Source organism: Mauremys reevesii, linkage group 6 (assembly GCF_016161935.1).
Source record: "Mauremys reevesii isolate NIE-2019 linkage group 6, ASM1616193v1, whole genome shotgun sequence".
Lineage (NCBI taxonomy): Eukaryota > Metazoa > Chordata > Testudines > Geoemydidae > Mauremys > Mauremys reevesii.
In genome coordinates this window covers 91,433,142-91,458,599 of record NC_052628.1, presented here as the reverse complement: position 1 = coordinate 91,458,599, position 25,458 = coordinate 91,433,142, and the positions used below count along the sequence as shown (strand labels likewise).

The window sequence follows — 25,458 nt, the reverse complement described above, 5'->3', positions numbered from 1 at the left end:
AGTTTTTTTGTTGAAGAATGGCCACTTTTAAGTCTGTTATTGAGTGTCCAGAGAGATTGAAGTGTTCTCTGACAAGTTTTTGAATGTTACAATTCTTGATGTCTGATTTGTGTCCATTTATTCTTTTGCATAGAGACTGTCTGGTTTGGCCAATGTACATGGCAGAGGGGCATTGCTGGCACATGATAGCATATATCACATTGGTAGATGTGCAGGTGAACGAGCCCCTGATGGTGTGGCTGATGTGGTTAGGTCCTATAATGGTGTCCCTTGAATAGATATGTGGACAGAGTTGGTAACGGGTTTGTTGCAGGGATTGGTTCCTGGGTTAGTGTTTCTGTTGTGTGGTGTGTAGTTGCTGGTGAGTATTTGCTTCAGGTTGGGAGACTGTCTGTAAGCAAGGGTTCTAAAGTCTCCAAAGGTCTGTGAGATTGAGAGATCATCCTCCAGGATAGGTTGTAGATCCTGGATGATGCACTGGAGAAGTTTTAGTTGGGGGCTGTAGGTGATGGCTAGTGGCATTCTGTTACTTTCTTTGTTGGGCCTGTCCTGTAGTAGGTGACTTCTGGGTACCCTTCTGGCTCTGTCAATCTGTTTCTTCACTTCCCCGGGTGGGTATTGTAGTTTTCAGAATGCTTGATAGAGATCTTTTAGGTGTTTGTCTCTGTCTGAGGGATTGGAGCAAATGTGGTTGTATCTTAGGACTTGTCTGTAGACAATGAATTGTGTGATGTAGTCTGGGTGAAAGCTGGAGGCATGTAGGTAAGTATAGTGGTCAGTAGGTTTCTGGCATAGGGTGGTGTTTATGTGACCATTGCTTATTTGCACTGAAGTGTGCAGGAAGTGGATCTCTTGTGTGGACTTGTCCAGGCTGAGGTTGATGGTGGTGTGGAAATTGTTGAAATCCTGGTGGAATTCTTCAAGGGCCTCCTTCCCATGGGTCCAGATGATGATGTCATCAATGTAGTGCAAGTAGAGTAGGGGCGCTAGAGGACGAGAGCTGAGGAAGCACTGTTCTAAGTCCGCCATAAAAATGTTGGCATACTGTGGGGCCATGCGCTGACTTGAAGGTATACATTGCCCCCAAATCTGAAATAGTTGGGGTGAGGACAAAGTCACAAAGCTCAGCCACCAGGTCTGCCGTGACATTATCAGGGACAGTGATTTCTAGTTTTGTGAGCTAGTTGCATACCCATTTAGTGACTGTTTGGAAATCTGAATTTAAACTGAAACATTAATACTTCAACAGTGTATGATAAAATATGTGTATCTGAAAAAGTATAATAGATTTGAAAAGTATGAACATAGACTAGCTTCCTTGCTTCCTTATACAGCTGTTTTTTATGATGTCAGTGCATTCATTTCGGTGATGTTGGCCAACCTAATAATTTCAAATGATGATTTGTAAGCGAAGTCTAAATGAGTTCTCCCTGACAGGTAGTGATGAGCTGAGGGCTAAGGCTTCAGGGCCAGATTATATTTACATTCACACCTAATCTACCTAGGTATCCAGCAAACAGAGCTGTGTTGTCCAAGTGATAGATTTTGGCTGGGGTTGGGTTACAAACCACTTGAATGAGATGAAATGTTGTTCTTATTGTATGAATAAAGGGCAATAGAACTGTACTTAGCCTGTGATGATTTGAAGGCATCAAGAGAGAGGGTGGGGACCTGTCCTCTCCACTGTTTAAAGACAGAGCTGATTAGGCTCCAATAGATAGTCTTTTGTTCTGTTAAGTGACCACTGCAGCCAAAATCACTGACAATCAGGTCTAAGTGCTTAGTCCTGTTGTGGGGACAGTGTTCCTGTGGGTACAGTGTTTTTGTGTAAGAGACAGCCCAGACTGCACTAGCAGTGAGGTTCCGCACTGAGATCTCAGCTGAAATCACTGAGAGCTGGTGGAACCTCAAGAGACCAACTTGCAGAGGTCACAGTGGTAGGTGACAGCAGAAGGTGACTGTGCAGGGCCATTGGCAACAGAGTGGTGGAGTGAACGGTGGCACAACGAACAGCCGTGTCCAGAGCAAACTGTGCCTTTTTGTCCCCCACCTGGGAGGTGTACTTACGTGAAAGCACCTCTGAACTCTGAATCTCCACTGACCAAGGACAACACCGGTGAGTGGAGCATGTTAAATAAACATTTGTTTGCTGGACTATATTTTAGTCACTTTGCTCCAGAATGCTAGATTTGTGACTGGGAATGGAAACTTATATGTTTCCCAGTAGGCCAAGATTTTTAAAATGCAGTATTTGCCAAGGTTGTTATCTCACATTGTTGCTATCTTGGGAGGTCATTATGTTGGGGAGTTTCTGTACTAAACATTTTTATTATAATTAATTTTTACATAAGAATGGTCATACTGGGTCAGACCCATGGTCCATATAGCCCAGTACCCGGTATTTCAACAGTGGTCAAGGCCAGGTGCTTCAGAGAATGAACAGAACAGGGAATCATCAAGTGATCCATCCCCTGTTGCCCATTCCCAGCTTCTGGCAAACAGGCTAGGGACACTCAGAGCATGGCGTTGCATCCCTCTCATCCTGGCTAATAGCCACAGATGGACCTATTCTCCAGGAATTTATCTAGTTCTTTTTAAAATCCTGTTATAGTTTTGGTCTTCACAGCATCCCCTGGCAAAGAGTTCCCTGGGTTGACTTTATATTGAATGAAGAAATACTTCCTTTTGTTTTTTTTAAATCTGCTGCCTATTAATTTCATTGGGTGACTGCTAGCTCTTGTGTTATGTGAAGGATTAAATAAAATTTCCTTATTCACTTTCTAGTCAAGATTTTGTAGACCTCTGTATCTACTCAGTACACTAACACCGGAACAAATCAACATACTTATTCTATCTACTACCCAAGATCCACAAACCCGGAAATCCTGGACGCCCCATCATCTCGGGCATTGGCACTCTCACTGAAGGACTGTCTGGATATATGGACTCTCTACTCAGACCCTATGCCACCAGCACTCCCAGCTATCTCTGTGACACCACTGATTTCCTGAGGAAACTACAATGCATTGGTGACCTTCCAGAAAACACCATCCTAGCCACCATGGATGTAAACGCTCTCTACACAAACATCCCACACACAGATGGAATACAAGCTGTCAGGAACAGTATCCCTGATCATGCCACAGCACAACTGGTTGCTGAGCTCTGTGCCTTTATCCTCACACACAACTATTTCAAATTTGATGACAATATATATCTCCAGATCAGTGGCACCTCTATGGCCCCACAATATGCCAATATTTTTATGGCCGACCTAGAACAATGCTTCCTCAGCCGCTACATTGATGACATCTTCATCATCTGGACCCATGGGAAGGAGACTCTGGAAAAATTCCACCAAGATTTCAACAGCTTCCACCCCACCATCAACCTCAGGCTGGACCAATCTATATGGGAGGTCCACTTTCTAGACACCATGGTGCAAATAAGTGATGGTCACATTAACAGCACCCTATACCGAAAACCTACCGACCGCTATGCCTACCTTCATGCCTCCAGCTTCCATCCCGGGCACACCACAAGATCCATTGTCTACAGCCAAGCACTGAGGTACAACCGCATCTGCTCTAACCCCACAGACAGAGACCAACACCTACAAAATCTCCACCAAGCATTCTCACAACTACAGTACCAAACAGATCAACAGAGCCAGATGTGTACCCAGAAGCCTCCTACTGCAAGACAAACTCAAGAAAGAAACCAACAGGACTCCACTGGCCATCACATACAGTCCCCAGCTAAAACCCCTCCAACGCATCATCAGGGATCTACAACCCATCCTGGACAATGATCCCACACTTTCACAGGCCTTGGGTGGCAGGCCAGTCCTCGCCCACAGACAACCTGCCAACCTGAAGCATATTCTCACCAGTAACTGCACACCGCACCATAGTAACTCTAGCTCAGGAACCAATCCATGCAACAAACCTCGATGCCAACTCTGCCCACATATCTACACCAGCGACACCATCACAGGACCTAACCAGATCAGCCACACCATCACCGGTTCATTTACCTGCACGTCCACCAATGTAATATATGCCATCATATGCCAGCAATGCCCCTCTGCTATGTACATCGGACAAACTGGACAGTCTCTAAGAAAAGGGATAAATGGACACAAATCAGACATTAGGAATGGCAATATACAAAAACCTGTAGGAGAACACTTCAACCTCCCTGGCCACACAATAGCAGATCTTAAGGTGGCCATCCTACAGCAAAAAAACTTCAGGACCAGACTTCAAGGAGAAACTGCTGAGCTTCAATTCATCTGCAAATTTGACACCATCAGCTCAAGATTAAACAAAGACTGTGAATGGCTTGCCAACTACAGAACCAGTTTCTCCTCCCTTGGTTTTCACACCTCTACTGCTAGAACAGGGCCTCATCTTCCCTGATTGAACTAACCTCGTTATCTCTAGCTTGCTTCTTGCTTGCATATATATATATAAAATTTCCACTACTTGCATCTGAAGAAGTGGGTATTCACAGCTCATGCTGCAAAACATCTGTTAGTCTATAAAGTGCCACAGGATTCTTTGCTGCTTTTACAGATCCAGACTAACACGGCTACCCCTCTGATACTAGACCTCTATCATATCCCCATTAGTCATCTCTTTTCTAAGCTGAAAATTCCCAGTCACTTTAATCTCTCCTCCTGTTTCATACCCCTCATCATTTTAGTTGCCCATCTCTGTACCTTTTCCAATTCCAATATATATTTTTTAGGATGGGTGACCAGATCTAAACACACTATTCAAGGTGTGCACGTACCATGGATTTATATAGAGGCAATATGATATTTTCTGTCTTATTATCTATCCCTTTCTTAATGATTCCCAACATTGTTTGCTTTTGTGACTGTTGCTGCACATGGAGTGGATGTTTTCAGAGATCTATCCACAGTGACTCCAAGATCTCTTCCTTGAGTGTTAACAGCTATTTCAGATGCCATCATTTTGTATGTATAGTTGAGATTGCTTTCCAATGTGCATTACTTTGCATTTATCAACATTGAATTTAATTTGCCATTTTGTTGCCCAGTCACCCAGTTTTGTGAGATCCCTTGTAGCTCTAGTCTGCCTGGGATTTAACTATCTCGAATAGTTTTGTATCATCTGCAAATTTTGCCACCTCACTGTTTACCCATTTTCCAGATCATTTATGAATATGTTGAACAGCACTGGTCCCAGTACTGACCCCTCAAGGATACCACTATTTATCTCTCTCCATTCTGAAAACGGATAATTTATTCCTACCCTTTGTTTCCCATCTTTTAACCAGTTACTGATCCATGAGAGGACTTTCCTCTTACCCCATGATGGCTTACTTTTCAAAAGTCAATTTAAATTAAATACTATTTTTTTTAAATGTATATATTTTTAGAAATCTAGACCTGTTATGCGTTTTGGTGCAACTTGCATTATTCTTACGTTAAATTTGCATAATCCTAACAAAACATTTACTTTATTCATATCTCTTTTATATATCTCATTGGTCTAATTTTAATTCCTGGGGAAACCACTGATCAGGGATACTGTTCCTGACGGCTTGTAGTCCATCTTTGTGTGCAATATTGATGTAGAGAGCTTCTATATCCATAGTGGCTAGGAAGGTGTTTTCTGGAAGATCACCAACGGATTGTAGTTTCTGCAGGAAGTCAGTGATGTCTCGAAGATAGCTGCGAGTGCTGGTAGCGTAGGGTCTGACCAGAGACTCTACGTAGCCAGATAGTGAACTAACTGCTCATGCTTTGTGTAATCTCACAGTAGGAGATCTCCTTATTTACTCATTTCTTATTTTGATTAATATTATGGTTCAAGTTCTTGTATATCCAAATCTTTTGTTTTAACAGCAGACATGAAACCAGAACATTTCCTTCTCATCTGCATCCAAGCAGCATTGCTGAATCTGTACAGTGCTATACCCATACCACCTTGAACTGCAGCTCATTATCCCTCTGTCAGAACATTACTATCTGAAGATGCTTAACAGTTTCAGAAATCATTGCATCTTATTTTGAGGTGCAAACTACAGGTCTGAACAGCAAAATTTCCTTTGCCAGCAGGCTGAATTTTTCCCCTCTTTATAATCATGCAGTAGGTAGGCAAACTTCTTTCCCCTCTTCTCAGAATTACTTTCTTTTCCCTAACTTTCTGGTAGATAGCCCATGAGATACTGCTGCAAGACAGCAGATAATAGTAACCAAACTCTGTAAGGTTTCTTTGGTCTGAAAACCTAGCTGATGAGTCTATTTCAACAAAGCATTAATATTTATTAATATTTACTTCTCTGTGGAATAAATGCTATATGACTGAGGGAATAAAAAAGAAAAAATATAAAAGAAACTACAGCCAAAATCAATCTCCTATTCCAGTACAGGGAGGAACTGCACAATATTGGCAAGCCACCCTCCTGATCTTTTCTCTCTCCCTGGCAAATGCCTAACTGAATACAGCTCTGTGTGATACTTTATAACAATTACAGAGGTCTGTAGGCTTTCTTTTGTCTTCAAAGGACCAACAAAAGTACTGTAAGCACTGACATTTTAGGAACATAAAAAGAGCCCTCTGGCCAGGGAATTTCAATCAAGTACTAGTATTTATAAACCTTTACTTTTCCATCATAAATCTTTTTCAATAACAAGAGAAAGGGGGACTTCAGATTCTTTCTAAATGCTTGTCTACATGGAGAAGCTATTGCAAAATAAACTAGGGTGTGAATTTAAAGCACAGTAGCTATTCCACACTAGGTCCCCACTTGGACAGTTTTTCTACACTGAATGCCTTTTTGTGGATTAGCTTAGTCCACTTCCAAAATGGAAATTTAACTGCAAAAAGGCACTCTGTGTGTGGAATAAGCATGCCACTTCAGGAGCTAGTGTGGAGTAGTTATTGCCTGGCTATTTCCCCAGGCAGACAAGCCCTTAGTTAATGGCAGACTTTTGATGCCCATAGGTGTCCTAGAGGCAGCACAGAAAACATACTGAAGACAAGCCCTCATCCCAAGAGCTCACCAGCTATTGTTATCCACCATGTCTTATACTATTATTTGATTGTCCCTCCTACTGTGATGCATCATGTCACATTAATACAACTATAAGTCATGCTGGACATCATTATCTTTTAAAATGATAAATAATCTACCATCAAAGTTGTATGTTATCCATTAAATTGAAATTTTTCCAAATATTTTCCTTTTTCTATACAGCTGAGTAATTGTACACATGTTTAAAGTACAGCACTATTGGAACAACTAGGTTACTTGTATAATTTGCAGGCTTGTATATATTAACCATTATCTTAGCTGATTGACCTGGGATGACATCGCTTACATGGCTATAAGTGTGTATTCTTCTGAGGGTGAAATTCACCAATGTACAGAGTACCTGCACAAGGCCTTTCCCCTATTTTGAGGTCTTAAGTGGGATTTATCATTTAAGTGGTGGAAAGTTCTTGCCCTGGCCCTCTACATAAGTGTGAATTTCACCTTGATTTAAAGGGAAAACAAAGTGGAATGAAAAGTTTGAGCAAAGATAGGGCAAACAATAGAAGGTAGACTAGAATTTTACAGAGAACAGTTTTCATTCTGTTGGTGAATGCTATGAAGAAAGAGTGAGGCACAGAAATACCAGAGAATGAAAACTCCTTTCTGTTGGATAGATGGGAGGAAAGAGAAACTCACAGATGGCAATGGCTATTGAAGCACAGAGTGATGAAAATAAGGTAAGTAAGGGGTATACAGTTGTGCAAGTAAAATACAAAATGTAGTGATTGCTCTAAAATTCTTTAAGGTGACTGAAAGGTAACTCTCTTCAGTCCCATTGAAAGAGAATATCCTAGAGTTCTTTTTAACAGTGCAGCCTTAGTAAGTCATTATTTACCAAAAAATACCACACCATTGCAAGTGCCACAGTTATTTCCTATGCCATGGAAACTGCAATATCTCAAATACTATAAAGTAGTAACTATTGGCAAACAATTACTTTTTAATGGTGACCTCTTTACAACTCCGCATAAATATTTTGTACCTCATGATTTACTTTAATCAGAGGGTGTTTGCTGTCTTGTCGTATTGAGCATTTTCTGTCTCTATAATGCAGGTGGTCCGACCGTACCAGACAATGTCCAATCCTATGAGTAAACTGACAGTACTCAATAGTATGCACTCCCATTTTATTCTGGCTGACAATGGGACTACTGGCAAATATGGAGCAGAAGTGAAACTTCGTAGACAGCTGGAAAAGCACATCTCACTTCAGAAGATAAACACAAGTGAGTAACATATTTCTCTATTATTGTATAAATGACAATTATAGGAAGGACACTGAGAATCTAAGTAGACAATTGTTCATCTACAAAGGGCATGGGAGTTTTTAGTAACATGGTAAACATGAGTTACTGTATGTAAAGTAAACAAAAATAACATTTTAGGTGTACAAATGTACAAGTAGAGCTCAAATAACATAGGTTGAATTAGTTTCTGGTAGTTTGACTATAGTGGCCAAAGCTATTAGGGTTCATTCCACAGCAAAGTTAGATTGAGTCCAAAATTTTTCTGTCATGGTATGTATATTTTATATCCTTTAGAAAATTAAAACTCAGAAAATGTAGGCAGCTGTTCCATTTAGCAAGCAAGGAAGAAAACCAGTTGAATAGCAATTGAATCCACAGCCTCTTTGCTGAGAACTTTCAACAAAGGTGCATTTTAGAGCCAACTGTGGTGGTAGCTTTTATGATATGGATACCTGAAACTGGAATGAGTCCACAAAATTCATTTAACCAAGCAGCCATTACATGGTAATAGAGTGTGTTGGAAAATTTTTGAGGCATCGTATTTTCATCAAAAAATGGCCCATTTGTCAAAACTGGAACTGTTTGAAAAACAGAATTGGGTTCAACAAATTTCTCAATTCAAAAAAATGCCAAGAAAAAATTCAAAATTGTCAAAATGTTTTATTTTGGAATTTTCTAAACAAAAAATTATGAAATTTAAACTAATTAGACTGAAAAAGGAGATTCAATTTCTATCTGTTTTAAAATAAGTGTTTTGATTGACCCCTCAAAAAAATTAAAATCTTTTTCATTTCATTAATATTTTTGCAATTTTGACATTTCATCTCAATTCAAGATGAGAAAAGATTTTGAACTCTCATAAATATTAATGGGACAGAATAACCATTTCCCGCCCAGTTCTAAACAGTAGTGACTTTCATATATTATCAAACGGGGCTTAATTCAAACAAGCCACTTTGGGGTGAAGGCCTGTATATCAAGAAGGACCTTTCATGTTAAAGTTGAAATTCTTGTATATTTATACGGACATTACAAACTAGAAAACAAATGTTATTTAGCAGTTCAATATAGCAACTTCTGAAGAGTGAAGTATGCCTCAGAGCTTCCAACTTCACTGCAAGATCCAACTGTTTTCATGCCAAAAAAGCCGAAATGGGAAGTATTTTCTAGATTATTGCTGTTTCCAGGCTTACTATTTTCACCCATCAGTGGGCTTCTCTTTTCTTCTCAGGTGGCGGTATGTATGTATCCTCAGCCAATAGGCACAATATGATCTAAACATAAGTTAACCAACAGCAAAGCATCATGTTCAACAATGGTACAAATAATGTAATCTGACTATATCAAGCTGTGGCATAAATAATTACTTTTGAGGACTTTTGAGGAGATTCAATCTATATAGTACAACAATCACATGTTAGGGAAACTTCATGTAAAAATAACTTTATTGGAATTGTTGATCCCTTTTCACTTAGATATTTACCTTAGCTCATTTTAGGCAAAAGATTATTGAAAGGCATTATTAGTATTAATGAATTAACTTTAAAAGCTTCAGCAGTTCAAGTTAGATACTTACCTGACTGTTACCAGAATCTCCTAAACTATGGAGGACCTCTCTCCTTGATTCCCCCCTGCTGGAGCCACCCCATCCAAAACTATATAACCCTTCCCCCTCCTCTTCCGTTCTTGTCCACACATTGGCTGATCTTCCATTGTGGCCCCAACTCATCTCTCTCTGACTCTTGCCCCTCAGTTGATCTTCCATTCTACCTCTACTACTTCATATACACACCTTCATATACCTCTGTCATCTTATACACACACCTTTAAAGATAAAATATAAAGATGACTTGGCCCTGGAACATCTACTTGAACTTTCAGCTCTGACTCATAATGCAATTCGGAGCAATCTCTGCTGCCAGCCAGATTATGCAAGGTTTCAAAGTGGAAGCATCAGAGACTCAAATAAAAACAGTTTGGCCTTGCAACATATCTTCAGTGGTAGAGGGATCCAAAAGCCAGAGGTAGTGCTGGTAAGGCAACAGGAAATTTGGAAGAACTGATGGATGGGAAGGCTGCTGAGTGGGAGTTCATGGGTCATGGTGCAATGAAGTCTGGAAAGTGGGTGCCTTTACAAGCGGAGATGTAGGACTTGCAAGTAACCTTCAGCAAAACAAAACATAGTGTACTTGAGTTTGTTTCAAAAGGAATTCTGAGGTTTGCCAAGCTTAATTATTAAGGTTACCATATGGATGAGATAAGATAAAGAACACCTGCACAATTGGGTCAAACAGATGGCTGCTCTCTGATGCCTTTCCCTTATACTTCTAGCAGAAAAAGCAGCATAGTGGACACCTTTACCGCTTGCCCCAGGATGCATAGTGGCACTGCTCTGAAGGGACTTAAATCCGAACCAGAGTGTGCACAATTGTGCATGTATGCCCATATTTACAGTTTTAAATAATCAGCAGCCTGAAGTGGAAAATGCTCCTTGACAGTGTCAGGCTCCAGTCCTCAGAGACAGAAAAGTCAGAAAAAGGCACGTTTTTGACCTGATCACAAATCAAAAGAGCAAAGGGCTAGGCAACAGCACAGATTCAGGATCTAATGAACAGTTGGCAACCCATCTCAGCCACAGATAGCAGGATTGTCATTTTATTCAAAACGTGTTATAAAAACTCTCGACCTTTCCCATCTCATACAAGATCTACATTTTGAAAGTCTTTTAATCATCTTTGCCTTGATTCTAGGTCCTTTTTCAATGTATTGAACAGTAGTTTAGAGGCTCAGTAATGTAGACCACATCTAAACAAAGGCTTTTAGTTCGCATGACCTCCTAAAGTAGCTGAAAACTAGATCATACACAAATATATTAGGCAAGTCAAAGGGGAGTAGAGATGAGTCTTATTATTAAAATGTAAGAGGAGGCCTCCAAATGTGCCAGATAATTCTGAAAATATAAACTAGTTCTCTCATTAAAGTGACATTATTCTTGATCACTCATCAGTGGCTAATATGCCTGTACTGAATGTAAAGCACCGTGCTTAGTTTAGGCTCTGCATAAATGTATGAAGCACAATTAGGGAAATATCCTCAAGGAATATTTTCTTTGGAAATCAGTAATTAGTACTGTTCCTGAGATTTAGAAAGCCTTGTCCACCACCGCCACTTCCCCTAACCCCACTTCATACCTCCTTCATTGCCTCAATTCTGAATTTCAGTATTTGGCTCCATTAATGGTTCAGAAATTAGAATGATGTTTTCAGACACGGGGAAAGTTATCCAAAGTTGGTTTCTGTTGTGTCTGTAACTTGTGGCCCAGCACTCAGGGTCATATACTGGCTATATCAAAGTGAATTGTGCATGGAGTCAGAGATCAATATATGGGCCTGAAAATGTGCTTAGAGCAAATCTTGCCTGTTCCCCCACCCCCACCCCATGAGTGGAAAAAATACTTTAAACATAGCCAAGTTACCTGGTTCTGCACTGAGCAGACCTACCCTGAGGACAATTGTCACTGAAGTCTATAAAAGTGGAGGTTGTTGATCACCACTCCATACCTGAGAGGTGTGGAGCTCTTTCAGGAGAGAGACAAAGAGGCTAAAACTGTGCCTTTCTTGTTTAGGGGGGAAGTTGGAGGGATCGGTTGGACAGAGGGTAGGGAGGGGAGCTGTCTTCATTCCCCTTGTCCATTCATCCACCAGTTACTGGGAATAGGTTATTTTCATTCCTGATGGGCTCCATCTTCTCACAGACACAGATCCATTTTTGAAGCTGCCATCCAGGAACTCTCTCTTTCTTGGGACATGCTGAGGTATTGCATCTCCTCAGCTGCCAGTCAGTTGGAGAAGACCCACCCCATTTCCATCTCTGTGCAGAGTTGGGAAAATATGGTGTATGTTCATGGTTTCCTTGACCACATCCTTGATTGTATATAGGTTGGTGATCACGCCACTCCTTAGTCAGAGGAAAAGGGTTAAGACAGAGTTTGACCACAGCATGGCTGCCCCTGTGCAGAATTCTCTCCTCAGGTTATGAGCAGGTGTCTCTGAGCTGCCTGCTAAACTTATAACCTATTCATGCAGCATTACAAAGACAATTTGTCACAAAATAGAAGAGATAATTTATACCCAATTTGAATGCAAAAGAAAAACAGTATTTTTCCATTATATTTTAAGAACATTTTATAAATGGATTGTAAAATTATATTAATAGCTTCCATGAGAAATGTTTAGAGAGCAAAGTTTCCCTACTCAAAGGGTAAAAGGCTTCATGGACCTATAACTAGAGTTCAGTTCTCTTCAAGCTGTGATGCAATGAGTAGACTATTTCTACAATCAAGCTGTGATGCTATGGGTAGACTATTTCTACAATAGAGCTGGCATTTAGGTTCCTTAACAGCCAGAACTAACACAGGCAAGTCAGACAATTTCTAATTCAGTGTTGTTATCCCTCACCACTACTACTTTACTGATTTCTGGTTCAGTGCTTCTAAAATGCACTTAATGCTGAAATATCTCTCATTACAGTATATACATCACAGATGTTATCTGACTAGATCAAAATACTGCAAGTTTTGATTCTGAACATTTGGATAACCTATGGCGTGGGGGTTGTTGCCAAGAGATAATATGGTACCGCTGCAATTACGTTATGGCAAGCTACATAGAAATGCTTGAGTTCCACTCCTTTGGAACTCAAGCCAGTGACTCAGGTGCCAAAATAAAGATTTAGGTGCTTAAAATATGCTGAGAAACATGGCTAACTCCACTATTCAACAGGTTGGAATTACGCAGGCACTGGTACCTGAAATATATATTACTACAGCATGGAAGCTATCTTGATTACTACTCTTCTGAAATTCTCATGCATGCCTCCATCTCCTCTTGGCTACTGTAATTCCATTTTTAAAATCCATCTAAATTTTCAACACTTCATTTTGTTCATATGGAGGATCACATCAGCCCCATCTTCCAAAATCTTAATAATTTCTTAATCATTTCAGAATCCATTACAAATCTTCCCTCTAGTCTTCAATATCCTTTGTGGACTTTCTTTCCTTGTCTCTCCCTCACTTCGTCTCTCTCTCCAGGCCATCCCTCTCCAAATACCAGACCCACTCTTCTTTCACTTTTTCTTGTAGATGATATAGCCTTCTAGTAAACAGACTTTCACCTTCAGAAATTGTCTCATTGTGTCATGACATAGGTTCCGTTCCTGGTTCTGTCACAGACTTCATGTGTGGCCATTAGCAAGTCACCTAACACTTCCATTCTTTAATTTCCCTATATGTAAAATTTAAATAATACTAATCCAGAGGAGCGTTTTGAGGCTTAATATGGTAATGTTTACAAAATACTTTGAGGTATTTAGATAGAAGACATAGAAGTGCCAGACATTAACTTCTTCTTATACATCAAGATCCACCTCTTCCCTGGTATATGATCCAACTTCTTTGCTTAAGACAATCAAATCTCACTAACTGAGCCCATTCTGCTTTTCCCATGCTTAGTTATTCTCCCCAATACCTGGGCATTTTACCTCTCCTCATCTTTGTGTAGAAGCTACTGTACCTCTGTGATATGTTGTTATCTGCTGTATATAGTTGGCTTGTTTATATGTAGTTGACTGCGGAATGTTGTTTGACATTTTAATGGTGCTATACAGAATATTTTGTGTTGCCTGAGAGAACATGGATCATGTCTGAAGGATAGAGAGAAGTAGGTTTCAAAGGTGCCAGTTTACAAAACAAATCAGTTGAAACAGGTGGGTTAATTTTCCTTCTCCCCAAATATTATTTTGTTAACAAGCATCAGATTAGAGATCGGTAAAAATTAAATGATCCTGCAGAAATAAGAGCACAGCCAGGTCTTTGTTCCTGTTCTGGGAAAATATTAAGGGACAACATGGAGGAGAGCTCAATCCATCATCTGACTCAAATGATGTACCCACTGAACGGACATTGGAGTGCAGTGAAGCATCTAATTACTTAAAACGGCCTATTGCAAATCATCCAATTATAACATTCCCAGACATTAATGAAGCATTTCTATTAAATACTGATGTGTCAGATATGACTGATGGTGCATTACTACTTCAAGTTTCACTATGGCTTTGGAAATCTAGCTGCATTTATCAGTCATGCCTGAAAATTACTAAGTAGTGGTGGTAGACCTAAAAAAAAGAGTTATCATCCACAGTGCATTTAAAAATTTCAGGCACTAAATTATTCATGTTTGCTATCTTGAGAAATAATAAGTTTTCTATTGGTTTGAGATAACTACAAGTGTAACACAATGCAACTGGCAGGTGTTGTCCATAGGCTGTTTAAGCTTTGTTGGGGAAAAAATCATCCTAATTGGTTGACACTCTGTAGTGTACACATGTTACAGAAAGTTCTCTGGGTAATTAAAAGAACACTTCAGTAGTACTCCATATTTTAAATAAATGTTATCCAATGTTTACAAAGTCTCATGTCAGATATTCCTAGCTCTATTTTCCACCTGATATCTTGGTGCCTATTTCTTTGCATATTTATTATTCATAATCACTATTGTTGTGATCTTATTGGTTACTTAAGTCGTAAGGTATTGCTATTGCTCCCTAGATTGGTTGGCTCTCAAACCCATCACCTCAAACATGTATACAGTATTTTTCCTGTCCTTGAATGTTCTTGTGGGAAGAAAGGGGAAAAATTCACTCATACAAGGGCCTAATCCTCAGATAGTGTAAATATGGGGCAGAACGCCAGAAAATCTGTCCTACAGATATTTATGGGAAATGAATAAAAGGTGTTGTGACTACAGTAGGAGCAAATTCTCAGTTTTTATTTGAATGGATGTGTATAAATACTTTGTCACCAGCTCTAGTTAGTATTCTTATTAACTGATACCCTCACCTGGGTTTCAGAACCTGGAAACATAACACAGAAAATGTATGTTTAATTATAGAATATCCTCACATACGCAAGTATTCCAGCAAGCAGACAATTATTGTCCTTGCTTTGAACGTGCTCATATATATGATATTTATATATCATAAACTCAATACGGCAAGTATGGTGGCAAGCCCATATACTATACCATTCTTGCCAGCTATATTTCCTTTTACAGTTAATGTTGTTCTTAAAATCTAAAAGGAACCCTAAAGCAGAAAGGGCATATAGATTTATGGAGCCTGTCTTCATTATGAATCAGTACCTATGAGAACTGAATAGTCACTTCAGCCTGTCTTTTGTTTCCAGTGAGTGTAGTGTCTTATTTGGAGACACAAGAAATCTCCAGATGAGCAGAGCATACATGGCAGCTACAACCGTGGTTAGTGTTTATTAAACATCAATCATTCAGGCATTTTGAGATGCAGTTTGCTATCCTATTCCACAGGTTGCCCTCAACAAAAGGGAAATGAGCATTTTCAATACCAAGTAATTGGGTTTTTATAATTGGAAAAGGCAAGTAAATATAACAAATACTCCAGTGCTGCATGAAAGCACCAACTCTGCCAATTTTGTGCTCTGTTCTATCACCAAATGTTTGGACTTAATTCCCAGGGAACATTTTTTATTTAGTTTTCTATTCAGTATGCTTTATAAGAGGGATAACTGACCCTCATGGTCGCGATAAGTGCAGAAAAGGGGGCTCATGAGACATTTGCAAACCTGATTTGTGGCCCTAAAGACTCTCCATTAGCTTTGGAAAAAAATCTTTGCTTACATTTACTTCACTTGCCTGTTCAGTATAAAGTGTAACTTTGAGCTGGGGGGCTTCACCTTCACAAGAGATGAAGAAGAAGAAAAAGAAGAAAAGGATATATAGATATAAAGCCTGGGCCCTAATCTGGTCATAATAGATAAGAAAAACAAACAAACAAAGCCAGACGTGCAGCTTTCTTTTATTAAAGTTCTTTGCTCTCAGTAAGAGTAGCTACTATGTTTCTCTTCAGGAAAAGCTGATGGAGCATTTTATATCTGCTGGGAAAATAGATTTTTAAAAAACCCCAAAAGCTGAGCTCAGTTTTAATTTTTTTTTATTTCTCCAGAAGTCTCTGAAATACAATTAAAAATAAGGAACCAAAGAAGCCAGTTAATACACTGGAAGATGTATTTGAAACATTTGCATTAAGCTAGTGGAAATAAAATCAAAGCATGCTATATTCTGTGTGGGTTTTCAATCAGAATGCTTTAGTTAATTCATTTATGTAGCAACTTTCACAAACCTAAATGTGCTTTGTGGAACTGGACAAAATGCTTCTCTCTTCAAAACCAGAATAGAGCAGTAGAATGGAAGGTATGGTAGGTCCTTTAGCCATTTTCCCGGGGCAGGCAGGCCAACACAAGGGACTTAGGGGAACATGCTCTGCAGTGCACGTAATTGTTGCGCCAATTTCAGTATATGTGCAAAGGAGGCTGGGTCACACTCCTGAGCCAGCAGACCAGATCTTCTAAAGAAAGTTGGGCCCCAGCCACTAGTGAATACATTCAATGCTTTCCCAGCTTGGTGTTCAGTGTAAAAGATAGGCCAGGTTCCTATCCAAGTGTTGCACTGTGGAGGGGGAAGTTTTTTGTACCCTCCCTTTTATGCAGGGGCGGGAGTTTGCCCTATATAGAGAGTGAAATAATTTCACCCCCACCAAAATGCAGCAGCCATTTTGTAAGGCCTGGTCTACACTAAGGGGGGGGGGGATCGAACTAAGGTACGCAACTTCAGCTACGCGAATAGCGTAGCTGAAGTCGAACTACCTTAGTTTGAGCTACTCACCCATCCAGACGCCGCAGGATCGAAGTCCGCGGCTCCCCCGTCGACTCCGCCACCGCCGTTTGCGGTGGTGGAGTTCCGGAGTCGACGGGAGCGCGTTCAGAGTTCGAACTCCGAGAAGTCGAACTCTACGCGTCGACCCAGCGGGTAAGAATAGACCTACCCTAAGGTAGTAGCTATTGTATTATATCATGGCTACAAATAACATTACACAACACTTTAGGGACAGAGGAAGAGGATGAAGAATATCTTAACCAATTAAAGCCACCATGGGATTTTAAACAATAAAAGTTTAATTATCCATATTAGAATTTAATCAGGATCTCAGTGTCAACACCTCTATTCTCATGGACTCGTTAATGATCACAAGTGATCAGGATCTCAGCTTTACTTCTCATTAGTAAACCAAAACTCCAAGCCAGCATCCCCAAGCACCCTTTTGAACTATTTGTTAAACACTGACTCCTAGGGCATGTCTACACTGCAGCTAGGAGCATGCCTCTCAGCTTGGTCAGACAGACGTGCTAGGTCTGCTTGAGTTAGAGTGCCAAAAATAGCTGTGTGGACATTGTGGCACAGGCGGTGACATAGGCTAGCCACTTCAGTATAAGTCTGCCCAGACCTCTGTGTCCAAACTCCGGTAGCTAGCCACAGTGTCTGCACTGCTGTTTTTAGCTGATTAGCTTGAGCAGAACTAGCGCATCTGTCTGCCTGGGCTGGGAGGTACGTTTCCAACTGCAGTGCAGAAATACACACAGAAAAAGCACCATCTACTGAATCACCAATTCCATATCCTGCAGCACTTTGTGTTTTTTTTTTCCCTGGGAAGTATGTCTTGCCCATGTCTTACTCTGCATAGGGTAAGCTTGTGATAACCTTACTCACATTTGGTAGTGCCTTATCCTAAGAATAGTCCCACTGGCTTCCTGGAACTTCCCATGCAATAAGAAACTGCTAATTGTGAGTGAAGTTAGCAGAGTCTGGCCATGAACTTGTAATTACTAACTAAATCCGTAATAAGGAGGCTACTGTGGCAAATGACAGAACACTGCAACATCAGCCTGTAGTTACATTAGAACACTGCAACCAAAGAGCTTTCTAAAAAAAATTTTTAATTGTTTATAAATAATAATCCTTAAACTTTTCTTATTTTTTCTTGTTTTGCTTCTTGCTGTGAATATTGCAAAGTCCTAAGAAATAGCCCCAGAAAGCCAACCAATTATACATCAAGGTTTGCAAGTTTCAGGATGCGGGCGGGGGGGAGGAATTGGGAGGGTTGATCTGTGTTTACTCCCTCTCAGGTGCTTTCTTCTCTTTATTTACATTTGTGGCATAGTAGTGGTAAGAAGCCTCCTTTTCTTTTTTTAAAAAAACAATTCAGTGCCCTTTTCAGAATAAATTATGATGCCAAACAGTAGACAAAATATCCCTGCAGGAACTGAATGAATGCTTTGTGAGGGAGTGCACCCATTCCATTGGTGCTCACATCTTAAATCACAGCACATTGTCCCAATTTACCTTTTGGTCTCAGTGCTCACATAATGCTTTTCACCCAGGATATCAAAGTACGCTGAAGAGGGTGCTAGGCATCATTGCCCCCATTTTTACAGAGGGTGAAAATGAAACAGAGATTAAATGACTTGTCCAAGTTCACATGACAAGTCATTGTGAGAATGAATGGAACCCAGATCTCTTGAGTTCCAGTCTTGTGGTATAGCCACTGCACCATGCTGGCTCCTTTTAAAACTTGGCTGGTTTCAGATATTGTTGTTTCTGCAACACAGGCATAAGAATCTCTTCAGACTAGAGATGGCAACAAATACAATCCAAATCTGAACTTTTCCTGAGACTAGGGTTGTTTCAATCCAAGCTTTTATTTTGTCACCTTATAAGATAGGGGTCAGACACAACATTCAGCTCCAATTCACAGTTTGAAGGCGTTCAGCTCCGAAGTTTTGCTCTGTACCTTTTACTTCATACAATCAATGAGCTAAGTAACCAGGACTGTGTTAGAGTGTTAAGCAAGGGCATCAGTCTTTCTTGTTTAATAATTCATTCTGTATGTAGTAGGGTAGTTTATTTCTCAACAGGCAGAGTGAAGAAACTAAACAGCAAGGTTGGGGTGGTTCTGGTTGTGTGGAGAAGGGAATTCCAACAATGTTACATGTCTACAGTATCTATTCATGTGACCCGTGGACTTCCCTTTGTCATCCTATGCCTGAGAATATATGAAGGGGGCTGGGAAGGCAAAGGGACGTTCAACTGTCATCACTGGCATCTTTTTTTGACCATTGCACCATCATCAAATGCATTGGAATGTTCATTTACGTTCGATTTTCTTTTCACATTCTGTGCAGCACTTGATGCATTTCCATATGTGTGTAGTTAGTTAGAGGTACGCACAGATTTATTTTTAACAAAGGGACCCACTGTAAATTGGAGCTGTCTGAAATGTTCCTAACAAAACTAAGAACCATCTGAAATTGCCTGGTTTCAGGTTTCATTACAACCTGGAAGCTTGGGCCATGGTCATCAGAAAATTCAACATGGTTTGTGAATCTGGCAGTGGGAGCTGATGACATATGAAAGGGAGTAGAGAAAATGGATTTGGGAAAGGTGTGTTCAGTCTGTGTACAATGCCAGGTAAAGATCATAGTGTATGTCAGTCAAAACAGGGCAGGCATTGTCTACCATGACTACCCAGAGAAGCCTTCATCAGAACGTGGGTTCAACTTTGAGCAGAGACCGCCTGATTTATAGTTTTGCCAGAATAGTGTACAAAATGTGTAGTTGTGCATGATTTGGATATGAAACTAGGAAGAACTAAGTGATTTCAACTCTATTACTTTGAAATTTAAAGTTTGCTCAAACTCAAAGGACATAGCAGGTAATGAGGGACCAACCAACTGGAAGATTGATTTGATTTATTAAATTAGCAAGTTATTAAAATTGTTCAGAAAAGGATACAAGGGGCTCAGAATTCTGGTTCTTTTTAAATTATTTTTGCCTATATAGGCTCTTATGTGCACCCGTCACTGTAGTATCTGAGCCCCTCCCAAAAGGAATAATCATCATAATCGCTCTCTATCAGACCTTTCCAGTAGATAGGATGAGTAAGTAACTTAATTAGTTACTGTGTAAGAACTGTTGAGGGAAAACTAACTTGAAGAAATGAGTTTGAATTTTGCTCTGGAGTGGGAGTGAACATTCTTATCTTAATGAAAGGTATAGTCTTTGTCAAGCTTCTGTCAAAGTTCTGTCTCCTGAGCTCACAAATCTTCCCCTGTTGGTCAATAATTTAATTGTTCTGATGGAAGGTGATGGTAGCAGAAGGAGAGGCAATCTATCAGGATACTAGAGCCTATCCCATGGAGGGCTTTACTATTGAGGGAGACCTTGAAACTGGGCTCCATATTCATTGGACAGCCTGTGCAGAAAGCAGAGCACTGGGCTGGAGCACTCTGTGATTTTTGTTGCTAAGCAGATTGACTGCTATGTTTTATGTGTTTTTCAGGATGTGAGACTTCATTCCTAGACACAATGAGCTGTAGTATTCAAGCCTGGAAGTCATGGATGGGTGATCATTGTGGTAGATCTGTGTCTCATAGGAGGGGATACAATCTCCCTACTAGTCATAGATGAAAGTGGACTTCTTTTGTTGCCATAGGTATTTGGACTTCCAGTAGCCGTGAAGTGTCCTAAAGGAACTTAAGGTTACAGACCAACTTCACAATCTGAAGGCAAATGCCCTCAGTATAGAAGATGTTATGGAGGGACATGTTCAACAACTTGGTTCCTTCTTCCTACCAGCATTACCGCTGAATTTCCTGGGTTCAGCTCTAGGCAATTGCTCTGCATCTAGGTAATAATCTGAACTGAGCTTTGGGAAAGCTTGGGAAATGTTGTTTAATGTTGACATAAAGGTGTGTGTTATCTGTATACTACTGGCACGACAACCCATGTGGTCTAAAATAGCTTCATATGGACACTGTATAGTACAGTATCAGGCAGAGGATTGAGATTTGAGGGTTTCTGGAGGGCTCCAAAGATGGAAAAATGGTTCCCTATAATAACCTTTTAGATTTAAGGAAGGTCCTGAGCCATTTCAGGGTTTTCTCCTTTACCGCTGCAGCCTCTTTGAAGTGGTACAGGAATATCTTGTGGTAAGTGGATCAAACAGCACTTAGGCCCAGCAGGATGAGTGTGGATGCATTTGCTTTTTCTGTGCACTGGTTTCTGTCTTTTAGACCCCTTTAAATCTGTTGCTCTATTTAAGGGTGCTGTGAGAATATCTTTTTGGCATATTCTCTCTAGAGAAAGAGGGAACGGAGTTCATAACGTGTTGCTGCAGGGCAAAGGAGTTCAGAAAGTGAAAATTCCTGTCTCAGGCTTTTTGATTTTATGTTAGGTGTGGACTTTTGTTTCATATGATATAAATGCTGCCCCAAGGCACACAACGTATTTACCTGTTTATTGTTTCTGTTAAAGTACCTCTCACTGTGGTATATGAGAACTGCACAAAATTAAAGAGCACAAATGCCCAGAACAAAAGGAAGTGGTTTTGGAAGTCACAAAACACATTTGTGCAGTTTGTTTGTGTCAGCGTTTGCTATTGAAGCATGCCACTGAATATTATACTAGTGTAACCCTGACAGACCCCAGTTGTCAGCCAGTGAGATCGAACCTCTCTCTCTCCCCCACCCCGTGATCTCAGTGCCACTAGATGGAACAGAACACCACACCCAGGAGGTGTGGGGGTTACATTAGCTCCAGTGCTTTTGTAGTGGTTGCAGGGCTCTAGATCGGGCTGCCTGCGAGGAGCGCCGAGCAGCGGCGCCGCGGGCGCCTCCTTCCCGCGGTCTCCCCGGTCCCGCCGGCTCCGCCCCCCGCGGCATGCGGCGAGCCCCACCGGAGCCGCGGGGCGGGCGGACCACCGCGAGAGCTCCGCCGAGGGAGCTCAGAGCGGCGGGAAGGCGGGACTCGCGCGTCATGCCATGCGCAGGTCCGTGTCCCTCCGTCCCGCTCCCCCGGACGGGCATGAGGCGAGCGCGAGAGAGCCAAATGCCGCCCGCCCCCGCCAGCGCCCCAAGCGCCTGCTTGGCGCGCTGGTGTCTAGAGCCGCCCCTGAGTGGTTGCATCCAATCCCCACTAATAAAGTAATTCAGACCTAGTGGTTAGCCTACACAAGGAAAACATTACTATATCTGCTAACTAGAGCTGTACAAATATCTGCTGTTACAATTCACAGGGATTATCTAGAACATTATTATTTCAGTTTTAGTTACCATGGGTCCCATAGCCCTGAAGTTCTACATAGAGTTTCAGGCTAGAAAAATCCCCAAATCCTAGTGTGACCCAGATATGTCTGAGCTCAGACCAGGTTTGATCAAAAGCTAGTCCATAATTGTCAAAAGCTTTGAAAAATGGGTGAACTTTTTAATTAACCTTGATTGATCTTTCCTAATGACAGCTAAGGGGGATTCTCCTTTAGTGCAAATGGGAAGGGGCCACTGGAGTAAAAGATCCTGAATTCTAACCTCCTGTGTTTGGATAAAAGCTTTATAACTGACAAACATAATGGCTATATGAATGCAGAAATAGACTTGTTGCTCTGACATACACAAAATCACAGCAAAGATAAAGATCCAGATATGTGTTTAAAAGAGAAGTCATTCTGGCATTTGCATGCACAAATTGCAACTGCCACGCACATTTTTATTATATTATATTTATTTATTTCACTTTTAAAGAAAATACGTACCTGCCTTATAATCTGGGTAATTTTAAATATATTACAAATTTACAAAAAATTTACCTAAAATAACCAACCTAAAAACCTAATACTGATTCTCCAGAGCCCTCCAAATCAAATGTGGATATCCAAAGATACATTTGTAATGCAGTTGTTGTAACTGCATGAACTCATTTGTCTATTTATGGATGAGGAGATTAAAATAAATTTCTCCTCCTAAATGTCACCTAATCTAGCATCAAATTGTTTACTATGTTATATTGCTGTATTTGTGACGTTTCCCCTTCTGAGCCTCAGTAAACATTTATAACAGTGGTTTATTGATGACTCATGTAGTTATGTAGAACCACCACTTTCAGAGGGTAGGACTCTGTTTTATGAAGAAAAAATAGTATAATATGTTAAAAGCAAACTCAGTTCTGCTTGTTCTCCCACTCTGCGTGTTGCCTTGGGACTATGCAAACCCGTGGTCAACTGCAGACAACATTGCAATTAGCTTGCTCTACAGAGCAACATAGGTACTTGCTGCATACCTGAGAATTTGGGTATGTTAAGAAGGCAGGAAGCAGCAGTACTGAGCTTGATCTGAAGTGACTCTCTGATGGCACAGGAGAGTACGTGCTCCCTGAGCTATGGGTATCAAAGTTCTGGGACAGTACGTGCAAAGGCAACTTCTGCATAGATTAAGAGAGAGACAATTAAGTGAAATCAGCGACCTAGCTAACGGGAGTTTTGCGAGGGAGTTTACAGGGTGAGAGTGAGGGGGGCTACATACACTTTACATTCCTTAAACTTCTTTAATGTTAAGCCAAAAAACACCCCCTGATAAAAACAAAACCAACAAAGGAATGAGCTGCAGGAATAAAAAGAGAATGCAGGCAGAAGTCCTGCAACAGAGTGGGGGCTACTCAAGTTTATTGCACCCAGTGCAGCATGTATGATTACCTGCCTTATGGGCAAGTGGCATATGTCTGCATTCGGTGCAAGGAGCTCCTGGTCCTCAGAGGCTGTGTATGGGCTTTGGAGACCAGGGTGGCTGATCTGGAGAAGCTATGGGAGACAAAGAGGTACATAGATGAGACTTTTGGGGCACAGTAGAATGGTCCCACCCCTGGTCTGACAGCCTCTGTGCTGTCGAGGAGGATGAAAGTTTCAGGAAAGGAGAACATCCAACTGGAGCAGAGGGAAACAATCTCATAGTTGGGACCCTCATTCCAGATGATGATACCTTGCTGTGGGAGGGAACTCCAGTTATTAAGAAGAGACAGGTATTAGTGATGGGTGATTCGATCACTAGAAACATAGATATTTGGGTATGCGATGACTGGGAGAACCTCATGGTGACTTGCCTGCCTGGTGCGATGGTTGCGGATCTCTTGAGATGTCTAGATAGACTTGTGTATAGTGCTGGGGAGGAACCGGTGGTGGTGGTACCTGTAGGTACCTTTAATGTTGCATAATGAAAGCAAAGAAAGACTATTCAAAAATTCCTAAAGCAAGTGGCTTGGATATTTAGTACCAGATGTACAGGCCTCAACTCCACTTGCGCATGCTCTTTAAAAAGTCTAACACCTGGGAGTATATTAGTGGTGGCATTTCTACTTGCAAAAATCATTAGGGCCAATGGATTTTCCAGGTAGAAAGGCTACTACTTACTTACATGGTCCCAAGTGTTAGACTCTTAAAGGGTTAATTTAAGTGTTAGTGTGCATACAACTGTTTGTACCTGGACAGTGCAGAAAAAAAATGTGTGTGTGCACCATTTTGTGCATACACAAGGAGAGACTGGGTAGAGAGGCTCACCTGAAAAGGTACCCCTTAATATCCTTTAAAGTACATGTGTAGAGTGAGTTTTCTTAAAATCAAAGATTGGTTTAAATGAAATATTCTCCTATTACATAAAGTTTTATACAGTGAGGTTCTCTGTTTAATGAACTCATTTGTTCCAGAATTTCCTACCTTCCTGTGCTACTTTTACAGATAATATTTAAGGTTGCTCCATCTAATAGTGAAATGTTCCTTTATTAAAGGAAGAACTTACCAGGATTTTTCAATAATATTAAGGAAAATTATTTTGGGACTTTAAGAACAGGAGAACAGCCATACTGGGTCAGACCAAAGTCCATCTAGCCCAGTATCCTGTCTTCCAACAGTGGCCAATGCCAGGTGCCCCAGAGGGAATGAACAGAACAGGTAATCATCAAGTGATCCACTCCTTGTTACCCATTCCCAGCTTCTGACAAACAGAGGTGAGGGACACCATCCCTGCCCATCCTGGCTAATAGCCATTGATGGACCTATCATCCATGAATTTATCTAGATTTTTTTAATCCTGTTATAGTCTTGGCCTTCACAACATCCTCTGGAAAGGAGTTCCACAGGTTGACTGCATTGTGTGAAAAAATACTTCCTTTTGTTTGTTTTAAACCTGCTGCCTAGTAATTTCATTTGGTGACCCCTAGTTCTTGTGTTATGAGAAGGAGTAAATAACACTTCCTTATTTACTTTCGCCACACCAGTCATGATTTTATAGACCTCTATTATAATCCTCCCTTAGTTGTCTCTTTTCCAAGTGGAAAAATCCCACTTTTATTAATCTCTTCTCATATGGAATCCATTCTATACCTCCAATCAT

General features: G+C 40.7%; 1 protein-coding gene across 9 annotated transcripts in view; it reads left to right on the top strand.

Annotated features, from left to right (window-relative positions):
* TRPM3 (transient receptor potential cation channel subfamily M member 3) overlaps positions 1 to 25,458 on the top strand; it is a 600,384-nt gene that overhangs the window by 437,526 nt on the left and 137,400 nt on the right. For all 9 annotated transcript variants that reach the window (XM_039544762.1, XM_039544757.1, XM_039544760.1 and 6 more), the window contains exon 6: positions 8,126 to 8,297. In XM_039544762.1, coding sequence (XP_039400696.1) covers positions 8,126 to 8,297 — 172 coding nt within the window. The remainder of the gene's footprint in view (positions 1 to 8,125; positions 8,298 to 25,458) is intronic.